This window comes from Cibotium barometz, chromosome 2, assembly GCF_041138505.1.
Source record: "Cibotium barometz isolate CiBa-2024 chromosome 2, ASM4113850v1, whole genome shotgun sequence".
NCBI classification, from domain to species: domain Eukaryota; kingdom Viridiplantae; phylum Streptophyta; class Polypodiopsida; order Cyatheales; family Cibotiaceae; genus Cibotium; species Cibotium barometz.
This window is the reverse complement of record NC_141047.1, coordinates 25,492,835-25,510,558: the sequence shown is the minus strand read 5'-3', so window position 1 is coordinate 25,510,558 and position 17,724 is coordinate 25,492,835. Positions and strand designations below refer to the sequence as shown.

Below are 17,724 nucleotides of genomic sequence, written 5' to 3'. Positions count from 1 at the left end.
TCCTGTGGCATGTCCTCTGTAATGACATAGGAGGATCCTAATGGAGGAAAGTAACATAGGGCTATGTATATAACCCTGTCCTGTGAGATCTGTAAGCTGATCCACATGTATCTGGCCTTTGGATCCTGTGCTACCACTCTCAGTCTCCCCTATAGCTCCCGTCTGAATAGAACTGCTACTCCCCCCGACCCTCTCGAGGTACCCTGGCGTGTGGTCCTCCTGTATGCTGACTCCCACTGAAATCCTTCTACTTGAGGTAGCCCTCTCTCTGGGCTCTGATGCGTCTCTGTCAAAAGAAGTATGATGTCTCTCCCCACCATAACATGCTCCAGTCGTCCAGGCTGCACCCATAGTGAACCATTACAGTTCCATACTGCCATGTGTATCTCTGTTAGTGGCCTGGTCTCTGTCCCATAGGCCCCAAACCGCTAATTGTGTACATGCATGTGTGTGTGTGTGGAGGGAGTGAGTGTGTTTGCGTTAGTGCATGCACAATTGTGTACATGCATGTGTGTGTGTGTGTGTGTGTGTGTGTGTGTGTGAGAGAGAGAGAGAGAGAGAGAGAGAGAGAGAGAGATGGGGGTACGCCTGAGGGATGGGGAGAAAGAAAGAAAGAAAGAAAGAAAGAAAGATATATTAACGTCTGCAAAAGGCCAAAATTGGCCTATGAGACAAACAAGTAGTACAATGATGTTCCTCCAGTCATCAAGAGGAAAATGTGGAGTGAGAATAAAATGTACAAGTATGACAACACGACCATAGGGGACTCAATGGTGTTGTACAAACGAGAGGGTGTGGATGGAGTACTAGGGCTACTAATGCATCTCTATATGCTGAAGGGGTGATACAAGTATGAATGTTATCTACTCCTAACTCCATCCAGTCCCATAGTCTGGGTACAATATGTCATACATCCGATCTGAGGATGCCGTAAATGTCTGGAACATACGTCTTGGATCAAAGCGAAAATGTGCCAGCTGCTCCTGGACCTCCTGCTGGTGTCGAGACTGGATGGCCGCGATCTCTCTGTGGTGTAGCCGTGGTGTCTAGTAGCCGGCTAGTCTAGGTCGTCACCTAGCTCGAATCTCCTCCGCTCGTCGCTGCTGAGATGTCACTCCCAATGTGTGTGGCTGGGCTACTGGTGCCAATCTCTGGAAGAAGTCAGTCAACTGGGACTGTCTTCCTCCGCTATGATGTGCAGGTGTCTGAAGTAAGATCTCCTTGTGTCTCTGTAGTGCTAGTAGTAGTCTGCCTAGCTGTCTCTGGTCTGATCTCTCCCAGAGCTGTCTAAGTGATGAGGTCCCTCTAAAAACCTCAGGATAGCATGCCCTGATCTCCTACAAAGCACCACACTGGCAAACAAAATGCTCCTCTGTCTCTACCCCCATCTGGCATAATCTGTAAATGCGCTCTGCTCGAGGGATGCGTGCTGCTCTCCCAGTCTCGATCTCTAGTTGGTGTGATGAGACCCTTAGTCGCCCAATGGCTACTCTGGCTCCATGTGATAAGTGGACCTCCAAGCATCGTGGTCGTTGGATGAAGCCGTCTGAGTGTAAAGAGGAAGAGGACAAAGAGAGAGAGAGAGAGAGAGAGAGAGAGAGAGAGAGAGAGAGAGGGAATAAAAGTAGATTTTAATAAAATATGTAGATTTTAAGAAAATAAAAATTAAATTCAATTAAATTAATATTGTGTGCGTGTGTGTGTGTATGTTTTTATTTACACACGTGTGTGTGTGTGTGTGTGTGTGTGTGTGTAAAATATCTATCTATACTATCTATTATGTGCAAATTGTTGGGAGTAACTATTCCTTTTGCTAGGCATTTCACATCATTCTTGACTATTATCAAGATGGCGTCTCCTACTAATATAGAGATGAATGCCATTTCTTTTCGTAGGTCATGTGTCAGGACACTCCACTATTCATGATCCATAAATAATCTGATACTGAAGAAGGATATACCTTTGTATAAATCTCTTCACTTGCTACAAAGATCTCCAATTCTACTACTCCACTAATGTTGCTTAACTCCTTGTTGATGGAATTTAACATGTCATCTTCTCATCTGCTTCCCTCTTTTTGTCACGCTTATCACAATAGAATCATTTCGCCATCTTCTTCTTTTTCTTTTGAGTTGAAGAAGAGGAGTGGTTTTACCCGAGTTCTCACTTATCTTTCTTTGCACTTGTTGAGAAGGCGAAATCATTACCTTCTCTAGTCGTCTAGCACATGACCTCCTCTAAGAGCATAGCACTAAAATCTTTAAAAGCCAAAGCAAAATTCCTTACCAAGGCGTTCAAAGAAGTAACAAGATTATTATATTTTGATCCACCTACATATAAGATCTTTTTCACTCAACTTATTGATCCCGATAGCCACCACTTGGTCACGCAAATTTTTTATCCTTGTAATGTTTGGAGAAGTCTTTGATGGAGGAGAAAATCACTTGACTTATTGATCTGCTCCTCCATCAAAGACTTCTCCAATGCTAGTTAATTATGAGGTAATGTTCCTTGTCTGATTCATTTGATGGCCAACGTCGCATGTTAAATCAAGGTCTTGCTTGTGTTGGATTCAACAAGATCCAACGTTGGCTCAAACCTCTTAACATCCCCAACAACTCATAAGAGGATAAAATAAACCCCATTTTGAACTTCCAGAGTTTCTAGTTGGTCTGATCCAACTTTCCATCACTACATAACGATGGTGGCCAAGCCCTTGTTTGCAACTATGTTATTTGTAGATTAGCCATGTCTCTAAATCTGCTACCATAGAGCCACTTACAAACAAGCCTTATCTAGAGCATGTGCTCTAATACCATGTAAGAAAATTGGACTTTTACATTCATACAAACAATAAGATCTTTCCATCTAACTTTTCATCACTAAACACTAGTGGCTGAGCCCTTGCGTGATGATATTTATAGATTAGTCATTTCTCTAAATCTACTACCACCAAGCCACTTGCAGTGGTGATTGAGCCCTTGTAGTTACGTTATTTGTAGATTAGTCATTTCTCTAAATCTACTACAAAGAACTTAAAATATGAGAAATTGTTTACTGTTGCAAACTAAATTACAAATTGATGACATCTGTTCACCTCAACAAAGGAGCTTTGATGGCCATCTATGTAGAGTCTAATATAAAGGATATTATGCACTAACAAGGATGCACAACGCAATGAAGATAGATCTCAACTAATGATCTCAATATGAGAGAGTATGTTATCAAATTACTCTATATATGGTACCCAAGGCTAATCGTATAATAGGCCGCAACCACCCTACAACCAATCTTGATGGACCAAAAAATCATGTCCACCAAATAGAGTAACATTAGATTAAACATGTCTTGACGCAGCTTTTAGAGTGTCCTTGGGAAGTTATCCTTCTACCCTTAAGTATGGTCTATCAACCCACACTCTCATACATCCTAATTGACATGGTGCCAAATCTACATAAGTCGGCTCCCAACCATGTGGCCCCAATGTCTAATTTAAGCACTATCGAGCGTCCTACCATGCTCAACACAAAGTGGCTTATAAGGGTCTTACAAAATAGAGCAATCGATTACGCACAAAGTAATAATAACGAGTCAAGAATAAATTCTAACAATTATGCAGTTTCTTCTTCTTCTTCAGCAAAAGAAATAAAAGAAATGAATCCACCATACTTGTACTTGGGTAGAAAATCTTCATCTACACACTTGAAAGCTTTCAAATGTGAATATTCGAGTAATCTTTTTTTATATCAAAAATGATATTTTCTTTAAGTCATCAAGATTTGAAGTTGCAACTTTTGGATAGACACATTGCTCCAATTTCATACGTGTTATGATGTATATATATATATATACATATATATATATAAGAACTTTATCTATTTGCGAAAAGCATCACGTTAAGGAAGACATAGTACCATATGTAAAAGGCTAGGTAATGTTCTTATGTTTTGTATGAAGCTCAAACGGATCAATGCACAAATTGGATCATGATGAAAGCAGCTCGAAAGGAGACAAGCATTAGTTTTACAATTGGAATGCTCATCAAGCATTAAAAACATGGCAACCACCTACAACTAGGAAGTGATTCAATCACATTTTGAAAACTATCAATCATACTCTATGAGAGCCATCCCATAAAAGGGAGATAGAGTGGGTAACATGGACGCTATGGGAAAGATTGGATCTCATCAAGGAGGTGTTGCATTAGATCCATTAATTGCAATAAATTGTGATAAAGGATTAAGATGCCAACAGTGGTGTGTGCTTTGCCTAGCAAAGAATAAGAGAAACAAGATGACAAATTGAAAAAGGGATTGCAATGGAGAACATAATTTTAGCACAAGAAGGACAATCATATGCAACTGAGCTCACGTGAAGTGGAGATCACTTGAAAATGAGTCAATAAAGAGAATAGAGATAAATTGATGCAAATGAGTGTGAAATTGATGAGAAAATATATATTTTGTGGTTACATAGACTAGTTAACTAGTCCTAAACCTTATCTTAGCAATAGATAATATTGTGTGCGCTTTCCTCCTTTCTTTACATGACATGGTGGTGGGTGGGTTGTGTGTGTGTGTGTGTGTGTGTGTCAGAGAGAGAGAGAGAGAGAGAGAGAGAGACATCGGAGGTAGAGTACTATGTTTGAATGGGCAATAAGTAATGAAGTAGGTAATGAGGGAGTGATTTGAGTTAAAAAAAAGATTTACCTTAGGTGAAATGGTCACTAGGACATTTTTAATTGTTATGGGTCCAACTTAGCTCTTATATTAGTGTCATGTTAATTTGACGTATTCGAATGTGAAGCTTTATTTTGGGTCCAACTTAGCTCTTATATTGGACTCATATGTTAGTTTGATGTATTCAAATCTATTGAATGTGAAGCTTTATTTTGGCTTAAGGGCTTATTAGGCCAAAGGTCAGCGAGAGAGATGTTTTTCCTGTCAGGGGAAACATGTTTACTTGAAGCAAATCTTAGAGTGATGCTTTTTTCATGTCATGGCATAGGGGACACATGATTCAATTCCTTTGGCCTCAAGTCAGAGTGCATGCACGCGCGCGCGCACGCACACACACACACACACACACTCTCTCTCTCTCCAAACAAAATACTCACATCAAGCCAGAAGATCGTTACGAAGACCTATAGAAATGGCACAGTCAAAATAGTGCGACCAACAAGGAACTTAACAAAAGAATCATACATGATGTTGCCTCAATGTTTGCCTCCCATACATACCACTTAGACAACGCTATGAGGACCTAACAAAAATATGCCTTTCTTTGTATTGGTTGTATCGGACCGATTGGCTCGAGACTCCATCATTGTGATAATATCAAACATTATCATGACAAATTATAAGGATTTAATGACGAGTACAAAAAGAAACCAAGAAGGGTAAAGCAATCATTTTTCTAGTATGAATTCTTTGATTGCCATACCTGTGTGACGTGCGCTATCTTGTACGCTCAAAAGCACTCTGTCGCCAGCTTTTAAATCTGTTACGGGAATAGTTAAATTGCTTTCGGCTTCATTACCTGCCAAAAGTCAACAGATTAGGGAATTTGTCTGTCTCTTGCGACAATAATAGAATATATACCAGTTGAGGATATGCAAGACCTTGACCTTGCAAATTCAAGCTCTTCCTAATTGGTTTAGAATTTTGGGTCTCGGATCTAGCGTTTACTGATATAATCCCAAAACAAAAAAGAGAGAAAAAAAAACTCCTTTAATTACCCAGAGCAGGAGGGCGCACTAATCTGACAGTTTCCGCATTTTGCAATAGCAGAGAGTAGGTTGTAGATTGACCATTTTCTGGCTGCAAAGTACCCATTTAAGCACAATTAATCAACAATTACACAAAAGGGATTAACATGATATGTCGTTCAAAATCGCCCATTCATGGGTACAGAAGTAGCAGATATTATGTTGCTATGTTAAAGGAGAAGAAGATAATTATTACCACCACTTCAACTAGGATTAGAGGTCGGGTCTCTATTTTCACCCGCCCAACTGTCGCAGCCCGTTGCCTTCCATGTGCATCAACAACCAGGACCTGCATGCCACTCTGCAACTCTGCAAGGTAAGAGGTTTTACCTCCTGGCATAGCCACATAAGCATGCACTGGACCCTACACAAGGCCAGACTGTATTAGAGCACCTGCCTTCTCCACTCTAAAACAAGCATATAGAAATCTTCATTTGTTGTCACATCACACTAGGAAACAAAAACCTCATATGCAAGAGAGGGTTTAGAGATATCATTTAGAACAGAGGCACCCTACACAAGCTTTTAGCTGCAGCATGGCATAATTGCAAACACCACACCTTGTATATCTTACATGGTATCAGAGCTCAGGCTTGCTGTCTAAGAGGATCAGGAGAAGCAGATCCTTCAAGACCCAATATTCAACGCTGATGGATATCAAGCAGTCTGGAAATCTAAGTACAGCCCGGTAGCATGGGTCATATTACTTTTTATACTTCCATTTCTTTCCTTCGCAATTTTTTTATTATAACCCTCTATAAGGTTGCTCCTTCATATGCAGTCCTCTTGAAGCACCATCTCAGCTCTAAAAACTTGTGTAGTTAAAAATCCTTCTTTTCTGGTCCTAACCCACAAGCAATTTTTTCTCCATTGCTGATAATCACAGTTCCTACAAACACTTGCACAGGAGTACTGCCCACTGCACAGGACGGTGGTAATGACCCGGGTCCAAGCCACAATAAGGACAAGGAGACCTAACGTGAGCCATAGGTTTCCTTCATCCATTGCAACAAAGGAGGAAAAAATGGCTGAGGCAGACCCTAAACGACACATGAATAGCTCTGGAAGAGGTGCAGGCCGTTGCTCTGAAGCTATACTTGTCTTTCAAGCCACACAACCTTAGTGTAGGAAGCTGTGCATGGGTGCTCAAGCTGCCAAAAGGATCTTTCCATAGCCAGTCAATGGATTCACATTGAAGCCCAAGACTAACCACAACAACCCACAATCAAAAGTGCTTGCAAATCATCCATGGCTCCTCTCTGAGTTTCTGTCATACTGCCCACTACCACCCTACCCCCACCAATGTTCTGCTTGCTTCTGAGTGTGGTCCCCGAGAGGGAGTGGGACAGCACGATGATGACTCCAGATTTTCTTGGGTGTACCCTTTAAAAGCAAATTCTGAGGTGTTTGTGTTTTCAGCATTATGCATTATGTAGCAAGAGCTGAAATTGAAACACATTGCGGAGTGCAAACCCTCCGCTCAGATCAAGAAGGGGGGGGGGGGGGGACATGTCAGATGCATTCACAGCACATTTAGCAAAGAAAGGCATCAAACATCAATGCACAATGCCATACACCATTCAACAGAATGGTTTGGCAGAAAGAAAGAATAGGTCATTAATGGAGATGGCTAGATGTATGGCCAAAGGTAAGGGCCTGCCTCACAAGTTTTGGATGGAGACTATAATGCGTGCATCACATGTTTTGATCAAGTGCCCTACCAAAGCTTTAGACACCATGACTCCAATTGAGGCCTAATATGGGATACCGTTACAATCCATGCAGCCAAAGGATCATTGAAAGTAGAGATGTTGTATTTGCTGAAAATTCAGTACTACCACTGGCTGATTCAGTAGACATTTCCAAAATGGCTCACAAGATATGTTTGAGGGACGACTCCCATTGAGAATAGATGCCAGAGCAGACCAAGAACTAGAAATGCCTAATGGACAGCATGTAGGTGCTGAAAATCAACCCATTGCAGATCATGAGGAAGAGACTAGAACAGTGCCTCGTTGGCTGGTCCGTACTTTGCAGGAGAGTAAACTCTCAGCTCCTCTTCATAGCATGACACGGGCTGGTTTCAGAAATGCTAGAGAACATGCAGATGTGGCCTGCATGAGTAGTGTTTATGACACAGATGAGCCAGACTCTTATGAGGAGGCTCAAGAGGATAAGCATTGGCAAGAAGCCATGCAACAAGAAATCAATGCTATCTAGAAAAATAGCACATGGGATCTAGTGGACTTGCCATATGGCAAGAAGCCAATTGGTACAAAGTGGGTTTATAAAGTCAAGAAAAAGTCTGATGATACCATTGACAGGTACAAGGCCAGACTTGTTGCCAAAGGCTATTCCCGATAGAAAGGCATAGATTATGATAAGACTTTTGCAACTACTTCACAGTTGTCCACCATCAAATGTGTTGTTGATTTGGCTGCCCATCATGGATGGAAGATGCATCAATTGGATATTAAGACAGCCTTTCTCAATGGGGACTTGCAAGAAGAAGTTTATGTGAGTCAACCCATTGGTTTTATGATGCCTGGCTAAGAAGGCAAAGTATGTAAGCTCCGGAAGGCTCTTTATGGTCTCAAACAAGGTCCCAGAGCTTGGTATGAGAAGATACACTCTTATTTAGCCAGCAAGGGTTTTAAAAAAAGTCCAATTGCGAGCACTCTCTATGTTAAAGAGGATTGTGGGGTTATACTTGTGCTCATAATTTGTGGATGACATGTTGCTGAGTGAAAGCAGTGAGGATGCAATTTCTCCTTTCAAAGCTAAATTAAAGGCCTCATTTGAGATGTCAGATCTGGGTCTCTTGCATTGTTATTTGAGCATACAGTTTGTGCAAATAGGTGTGTGTACCTTCTCGGCCACACACCATACTCACGCGCTACCTGTGTCCCATTGGTACCCCCATGCTACACATCACTCGGTCTTTGGCCTACAACCATCACCAACGAACGTTACCCGTTCACTCTTATTATTATAAGCAATGATGTGCAATAGTATGCCACCATTGGTTTTCCCACACAATGTCCGCATGTCCCACACATTACTGGCGTGTAGATCCCGCATATCTGTGTATCACCATTTGGCCACCCAATTGGTCCACCCGTGCTTTCTCATCATGTATGTACGTTCGACTGGTGTCCATGGCAGTTGTATATACCGGGGATTGATGCCACTCATGTGATACTGTGGACTTGGCTTTCCGTTGGGACTTGTGCCTCCGTGTACATGCCCGGAAATGACTGGTGGATTGGTGTTCCATTGGGTCTGGTACCTCGTGTACTTGCCTGGAGCACGTCTATTTTGGTATAGTCTCATGAACGAGGATTGTCCATACCAATGTTGCATTGCATAGCATCTTTATGTGCTTGCTTGCAATTGAAATTGCATGTTGTTTTTATGCTTGCTTAACTCACTTATAAATTATGACCAGCCCGGTGTTCACACACACTGATGTCCCGAGGTGGACTTATCCCCTTTGTATAAAGGGAGTAACCAGCCATGTGTCCACTCTAGCTTGCTCCACAAAGCACCTGCCTGCCACCTACACTGGACAACTCACCACCTCACTCCTCCTCCTCTCTCTAGAGATTGGCACCTCCTTCATGAGGACTGTTGGGCTGCATTTTCTGCACATTCTCCTTCCCAACTCCATTTCCAAGCTTTCTAAGGTGTTTATCAAGCTTCCAAGAGTGTTTCCGGATGCTAATCACTCTCCTACACACTCCCAATGACTGAAATTCAGCAAAACAGCTCTGTTTATTGCTATAATTTTTGATCTTTTTTGCTGAAAACCCTAATTTCAGCCCTCCTTTCTCAAGTTGAACCATAGGGGAAGCTTTCCCAAGGTTCCCTTCATCCTCTTGAAGACTTTTGTCGCGAAGAAATGCGACAAATCGAAGAACTCAACACTCCAAGCACTTTGTCGTCGCGAAGACTTCCGTTGTCATCGACTCTACTTGCTATTGGTAAGCTTTTATGCTTAAATATGGGAGCAAGTAGCAGGAGGGAGGAACCAGATTACAAGATCACATATCCTGTGTAGTGTTCTCTTGTCCTACGTGCTCTCATGCATATTGTTGCTACCATGTGTTGGTGGAACAATAGAGAGCAGACGACAGGGAACATGGGCACTTGAGAGGGCAGTGTGGATTGCAAGTCTACATCGACAACCACTTGTTTGCAATACTGTATTCATATGCACTGGTATGGAAATCTGGTCAGAAATGCCCATGACACTATGTACTTGATTCTCCCAAGATCAATATACTTTATTTGAGGGAGGGGTCGGCCGTTCCGGCTCATTGTGTGTCTCTTGTCAATTCAGCAATTTACTTCTTGTATTTGAGCAAGTGTCCATCAAATCTTAGTGTATTTAAGTGTATTGATTAGCATTGTGTTCAACTAAGTTACATTGGTATCAAAGCATACGGTTCTCTTTCACTTCTATCGTGAGAGACGATCACTGTGAACACTAGCTATCTCTACACTTAGAACATTATGGACAGCCATACAATGAATGTTGGAGATGCTAACACAAGAGGCAGGGACAATGAAATGCATGCTTCCAATGCTTTACAGGATGAGCAAACTCATGTGGTGCACAATAGGGAACATGAATATGTGGGACAGCCGTCCCGTGGCAAAGAGAAGATGCAAGAAGAAGAGTCCATAGTCTTGAGGGCTGAACTTACTCGTATGTAGGCTCTTCTACATGCACAACAAGAAGAATTGAACCTCTACCACTGCGAGGATCCATTGGTACATGACCGTTTGAAGGCCAAGAAAGCTAAATCTTATATGGATTATGCAATGGCAATGATTGCTCAAGAGTTGCACATGCAACCGAGGGATGCAGCACGTGCATACTTGGCTCGTACCGAGGATGCCTATGCAGAAAAGGCAACCATCCCACGTGTCTTGGAATCCCCACAGGTGCCCGAACAAGAACTTATGTCTAAGAGGATGAATCTCCATGCTTTGGGAGAGGAACAATCAGTGACTTCACGCCATGCAAGAATACCTTATGTAGCCCGTGAAGGATACAATGTTTATGGCAGTGATCAAAATGTATGTCAAATGCCATTGCCGGCTGAAAATATGCATGCACAACACATGCAACATGGGCTGCAATTTTCTGTTGGTGCAGGTATTCCACGTATCTGTCATACCACTCATGCCTTCAAGTGTGCTCGTGAGGGAGAAGCTATGGCTGAAAATGTATCAATGCATGTTAAGGGGCCAGCCATGCCTCATGCTTACAGGGCAAATGTATCTATGCCTTATGCATCACCTTTGGTCCTAAAATGATGCCAATCACAGGGGATGTCCCAATGAACAAACATGGGGAAAAACATGTTGAGATGCAGGCACATGCATCAAAGTCTCGTGACTTCAAAGCCGGAGACAAATCTATGAAGTTTGACACATATCATGGGGAATATGATGCATCAAAGGCACTTGCTTTTATTGCCCAGTTTGATATTGCTTTCAGTGATAAGGATTTCACTCAGAAATCCATGATCCGGCATGTAAGCATGTTCATGAAAGGCAATGCTGCCCATTGGTGGCTCACGGAGAAGCTCTCACCGAATCCTGTTAGATCATGGGAGGAGTTCAAGGAGAGGTTCTATGCTCAATTCTTGCCTCCCAATGCATTGAATGAGATAACAATGAAGTGGGATTGGGTGAAGCAAAATGAGAGAGAATCGGTAAATGCATATATACAAAAGTTTTGGAAAGTGCTTTTGGAGGTGTCTCCATTTACGCATGTCACCGAGGCGGAAAGGAAGAGAAGGTTTCAATCGGGATTGCAACCCGTGTACAAAGCGGGACTACAAATGTATCTTGGTCATACCTTACACCGACTAATCGTAGCCGCCACCGTCACCAAGCAATTGAAACTCAAATTGAGTCGATCCAATAAGGCTAAACCCTCATTTCAAGGCAAGGAGAGGGCTGTCCAAAACCTGCAAAATAATGGACAGCCATCTAAAAAGGACCAAAACCAAGATAAAAATGGTCCAAAGGCTGAAAATAACACTACCAAGAAGCGTCCCTTCAAACTGAGAGACTATGGTCTCACTCCGGAGCAGAAAAAGCAATATATGAGTGAGAGGAAATGCTTTACTTGTGGTAGTACTGAGCAAAGCGTGATAATGCAAATGCATCAAAGCCTAATGTGCATATGGTTCCGGATGTGCAGGGCAACACTTCACATGATAGCAAAGACAAGGTTGTATGTAAAGCTTGGGGACAGCTCAAGGATCAGCCCGCTTTGTTCATGTTTGATGGTTGTGCATCTGAAAATTTCATATCCACACAGATGGCAACTGCTTTGGGTATTGAAGTGAAGGACATGGGTCCTCAAATTGAAGCAAGGGCTGACTTTGTTGGTAGAGAAGTGCAAGTCATGCCTATTTTTGGCAAGTTGCGCATACACATTCAAGGCTATGTGGATCATGAGGAAAATCTTGTGGCGCCTTTGAATGGTTGTGATGTATTGCTTGGAAAGCCTTGGCATACACGTATTGATCCGTGCAAGGCTTACAAGACCAACAAGATCACCTTCATGCATAAAGGCCGAGAGCATGTAATTGATACTAGTGAAGAGTATCTCATGTACAAATTAAGAAAGTAATGAAAAAGAGTGTTTTTGCGTACTTGATTTTTGTACGAGATCATGTTGAGGAAAATAATGTATATGTAAACACTCTTAGTAATGATAGGCTAAAATTTTTGCAAGAGCACAATGATTGTTTTGCTGATGAGTTGCCACCCGTACGACCGGAAGATCATTGCATTGATCTCGTGCCGGGTAGCTCACCACCTAATAGGCCAGCCTATCGTGTAAGTGCATCCCAAAAAGAGGAGATCATGAAGCAGGTAAATGAGCTTCTTGAGAAGGGTTTGGTTCAGCCAAGCTCTTTCCCATATTGTTCACCCGTCCTCTTGGTTCAAAAGAAGGATGGATCCTTTCGTATGTGTGTGGATTATAGAGCTTTGAATAAGCTTACCATCAAGAATCGGTTTCCGATTCCACGCATAGATGACATCCTTGACAAGTTGAATGGATCGGCATGTTTTAGCCGAATCGATCTCAAGAGTGGGTATCATCAAGTGCGTGTAGTGCCTGAGGATGTACACAAAACTGCTTTCAGGACACCATTTGGGCTTTATGAGTATCTTGTTATGCCTTTGGTCTTACAAATGCCCTGGCGGCTACATTCAATAGAATGATGGATCGCATATTCCATGGGTACAGGAAATTTACAGGTGTCTTCTTTGATGACATCCTAGTCTTCTCGAAGACCAAAGAAGAGCATAGGGCTCATTTGGCCATTGTTTTTGAAGAACTCCGTAAGCAAAAACTCTTCATAAATGCAAAGAAGAGTGAGTTCTTCTTGTCAGAGATACGCGGATGGATCCTACAAAAATTGATGCAATTCGGAATTGACCCGAATTGAGTTCAGTGCATGAGATCCGTAGTTTTCTTGGATTATGCTCTTACTACCGCAGGTTCATTCGGCACTTTACATGGATTGCTTCTCCTTTGCATGATTTGACAAAGAAGAAGGCCGTGTTCAAATGGACTAATGTAGAGAGAGATGCATTCCTCAAATTGAAAGATGCAACTACTCATGGTCCAGTGTTGATCATTCCGGATTTGCAAAAGCCTTTTAGTGTGGAATGTGATGCATCTGGAAATTGCATAGGAGCTGTCCTTAATCAAGAGGAACATGCCGTGGCTTAAGAGAGCCGTAGATTGCATGATGCAGAGCTATCTCTTGGCATTTATGAGAGAGAGCTCTTGGCTGTAATTCATGCACTTACTATATGGAAACATTACCTTCTTGGGGTTGATTTCACTGTGAAGACAGATCACCAAAGTTTGAGGTATTTTCTTACCCAAACTAAGTTGTCAAAGAAGCATATGAGGATGGCCAATTTCCTCTCTATGTTTCATTTTCAAATCTTGCACACCCCAGGAAAGAAGAATGTAGTGGCCGATGCATTGTCACAAAAGCCGTATGTAGCAGCTATCTCCGTTGCCTCTCATGGGGACTTGTCTGCCATGCGTGATTTGTATCATACGGATGCTGATTTTGCCACTATTTGGGCTGTTACAATGGATTTCATTATGGACTTGCCACGCGCAACAGGGTAATGATGCAATTTGGACAATTGTGGACAGGTTTAGCAAGCAAGCTCATTTCTTGCAGGTCAAAAAGACCATCAAAGCTGAGCATATGGTTAACATATATCTTACACAAGTATTCAAGCATCATGGAATGCCGAAGTCCATTGTGGGGGCCGAGGCTCTCATACCAAATGTCTAACCCCATTCAAGGCAACCTGGATCTCTGAATCAAGCATCATGCAAAAAACGTGAGAGAGAAGAAGAACTCAAAATAGCAAACACAAACCTTGCTTGGCATACCATGTTTAACCATCCAACCATTATATATACCAGTGACCCCGGGCGTATCTTCTCGGCCACACACCATACTCACGCGCCCCCTGTGTCAAATCCCCAAAGGATCACCTCCTAGAACGCTCCTGATACCAGACTCGAAACTTGCAAAACAAAGCCGAGCAACGTGAAGGGGGTGCAGGCCTAACTCACCTCCCAACCTTGACAACCGTGGGCAAAACCCACAAGCCTTGGCTGTCCCCACCGAGCCACGAGCTGAGCTAACTAGCTGGACATACCGACCAATCTCTACCTCATGATGTCCCATACCCATAGTTACCACGGAACGGGAACGTTCCGGGAACGTCGGATGTTGGAACAGGAGCGGGAGCGGGAACGGGAACGGGAGCGGATCGGGAACGTCGCGGAACGCCACGTCATATGACATGTCGGCATTTAGGACTAAAATGACAAAACATTTAAAATATCCAAGATTAAACTTTAAAGTCTTAAACATTAAAAATTTGAAGAGTCCAGACTCCAAATAGAAACTGAAAAGAAAGTACATCGCATGTGGAATCTGGATATATAGAAACTGAAAAAGAAAGTACATCGCATGACAAGTACAAAACTACCCTCAAGGGCCAAGGTAACTGGTGAGTCAAAGACTAGTCATCAGCAAGTGGGATCTCATCCTCTTGTCCAGGCTGTCCCTCAGTCTGCTCATCCTCATGCTGCTCCACATCATCCTCTCCCTCTGGCTGATCCTCACCATCATTGTCATCAAGATCAAGGCAAAATCCAATAAATGGCTCTGGAGTACACTCAGCCCTGAACTTGTTAAGCAAACGCAAGTTTGCATTAACAAATACAAGGTCATTTGCCTTCTGGACACCAAGCATGTTCCTCTTCTTGCTTGCAATGTTTCCAAAACTGCTCCATAAGCGCTCACATGGCGAGGAGCTAGCACCCTGGCTAAGCACTCGAATGGCCAATCTTTGCAGCAATGGTGTATCTGCCCCATAATCCTCCCACCACCGTGCACTGGATATCTTGAACCTATCATTCTGTGCATCCTGCAAAGCGAAGAGGCCTCTCTTTTGTCGATAGAAGGAAAGGTCTTCACGAACCCTCCTCCTATCATCTGCACTGGGTACAAGCTTCCTCAAGATATCCTCCCAACCCTGCACAACCTCTGCATCTGTCTCTTGTCCTTTGCCTTGAAATTCTGGATCCACCACAAATGCAGCAGCCTCTAATGCAGAGTGATACTCTGTCCACCTGCTTGTCGCAAGACGAGATAGCTCCTGTCTCCTACCCCCATCCAAAGTCTGTAGAGATAGGATTCTCTCAATCATCCTGTCCATCCCCTCATACACCTTGCCAATGCAAGGCTCATCTCCATCAAGAAGCCTCAACATAAGAATGATTGGCCGCACAACCTGCAACAATACCTCAACAGTGTCCCAAAAAGTGTCATCAAGCACAATGGACCTGCATCGAATACCTGCCACTGAGGTACGCTCTCGCCATGCATCCCACTCCTCACAAACTACAAGCTGCCTCAAATGATTCTTCACTTCAAAAAGACGCTTTAGCATAAGGAAATTATATGCAAAGCGTGTATCTGAATACTTTAAGAGATCCTTTGGGGATCTTTGTCGATATACAGCCAAAATGTAGTGGTGGCGAGTGATAAATGAAACAATGTGATTGCCCATTTCAATAGAAGGCTCCACCCACTGCATCTTACCAATATCTTTGAGGAGATTGTTGAGCCCATGTGACATGCAAGGAGTGAAGCAAATATGTGGGTACCTATCCTCAATGATCCTCCCTGCTGCCCTGTTTGAGTTCTCTCCATCAGAAACAAACTGGATGACATTATTGGGACCCACGTACTCAATGGCTTCACTCCAAATATTTGCCAATCTCTCTGCAGTTTTGCCCGCCTCTGAATTGTCAATAGCTTTAATAAAAAAGCTACATCCTCTGGAGTAGGCAAGGATACCCTGAATGGAGCGGCTCCTGGTGTCACTCCAACCATCACCCATGATAGTGACGCCACATCTACGCCATACATCCTGAATGGGTCCCAAGGCATCCTCTATGGCCGTCCTCTCTGTGGCTAGAAGTGTAGTGCGCAATGCCTCGGATGAAGGTGGAGCATAGCCAGGTCCGAAAGAAGCAATCTCCTTCACCATATCTGCAAAGTATGGGTTGCGGGCCTTTACCAAAGGAACATCTGCAGCATAAAAAAACCGTGCCACTGATGCATCTACTTGTGCCCTCCTCCCAGGGTGCCATGATGCCACAAGACTAGCCTGCACTGGACCTCGTGAAGCCTGGGTCTGGGAAGCATTTGTTCCATGTGTGGATGGCTGTGGAGCAGCCCCAAATAATGGAGTAGATGCACTCGCTGAAGATGCCACGCCTGCAGGTGTGGCTAATGATGATGTACCTCGAGGATCAAGAACAGAGGGCCGACTCCCTGCTGCATCAAGTCTATCTGCAAGTGCCTGCAATCGTATGATATCTGCTCCTGACACTGTAGGGCAAACAGAAATGCCTTTGCCTCTAACCCCCAACAAATGGGCTCGCACACGATCCGTGCCTCCAGTCTTAATGGATCCACAAAAGTGGCACTTCCACTTGCGTGACCCTCCTCCTCTTGCACTATCATATCTGGACACAAGATCCACCTCATTCCACCAAGGGGATCTGTTTTCTGCATCTATGCCACGAGGAGGTGCCATTGAAATTGAAAAATGGCTGAAAATTAAAAAAACATGAACATGCAAAATGCCCTTGCATGAGACATAAGTAAAGTGTCCACAAAGTGGAAAAAAACGCAGCAAACTAGAATCTCCAAAATCCAATGTTCATTGCGTAAATTTTAAATCTTACCTGCTGAGTGCTCAAGACTCGAGTCACGAGTGCCACCCGAGCAAAAGAAGGGGCCAAGAGGAGGTAGGGAGAGTGACAAGTGTGCACTGTGCAGTCTGGGGCAGCCAAGGCTCGGTAGGGAGAGTGTGGGGCAGCCTGCAGGCCCGGGCAGCCAAGAGGAAGGTGGAATGGAGAGTGTGCCTGTAGGCTGTGGGGCAGCCAAGGGGGGCCGGGGCAGCCAAGGTTGAAGGGGGCAGCGTGGAGTGGTATGGAGAGCAGCCAACGTTGCAGGCGCAGCCAACGAAGCAGGCGCAGCCAACGAAGCAAGCGAAAAAAGCGAAAAACCGCCGTACGCTGGGAAAAAAAGGCCGCCGGCGACTAGCGAAAGGACACTTTTTCCGGAACGCCCGGAACGTGCGTTCCGCCCTAGCGTTCCGGCGTTCCGACTCGCGTTCCGCCACGCTCCCCGGCAACTGGCCCGTTCCGGCTCCCGTTTCCACGTTCCGGGCACGCCATGCGATTCGGAGCGGCGTTCCGGCGTTCCAGGAAGGCGGAACGCCGTTCCGCGGTAACTATGCCCATACCGCCACGAAGCTACCCTCGCGGGCCTCGAGACTGCTGCCAGCCTTGGCTACATAAAGCA

At 43.8% G+C, this 17,724-nt stretch overlaps 1 protein-coding gene across 8 annotated transcripts in view; it reads right to left on the bottom strand.

Moving 5' to 3' along the window:
• The window catches only part of LOC147640857 (3-dehydroquinate synthase), an 82,474-nt gene that overhangs the window by 6,140 nt on the left and 58,610 nt on the right, over window positions 1-17,724 (bottom strand). For 3 of the 8 annotated variants that reach the window (XM_086816068.1, XM_086816080.1, XM_086816083.1), the window contains 4 exons: window positions 5,964-6,131; window positions 5,738-5,819; window positions 5,443-5,538; window positions 4,873-5,317 (listed from right to left, as the gene is read on the bottom strand). In XM_086816068.1, coding sequence (XP_086672194.1) covers window positions 5,253-5,317; window positions 5,443-5,538; window positions 5,738-5,819; window positions 5,964-6,131 — 411 coding nt within the window. In that variant the 3' untranslated portion in view covers window positions 4,873-5,252. Of the gene's footprint in view, window positions 1-4,868; window positions 5,318-5,377; window positions 5,539-5,737; window positions 5,820-5,963; window positions 6,132-17,724 lie in introns of those variants that run through there. The other 5 variants (XM_086816094.1, XM_086816087.1, XM_086816066.1 and 2 more) reach the window with 4 other exon arrangements.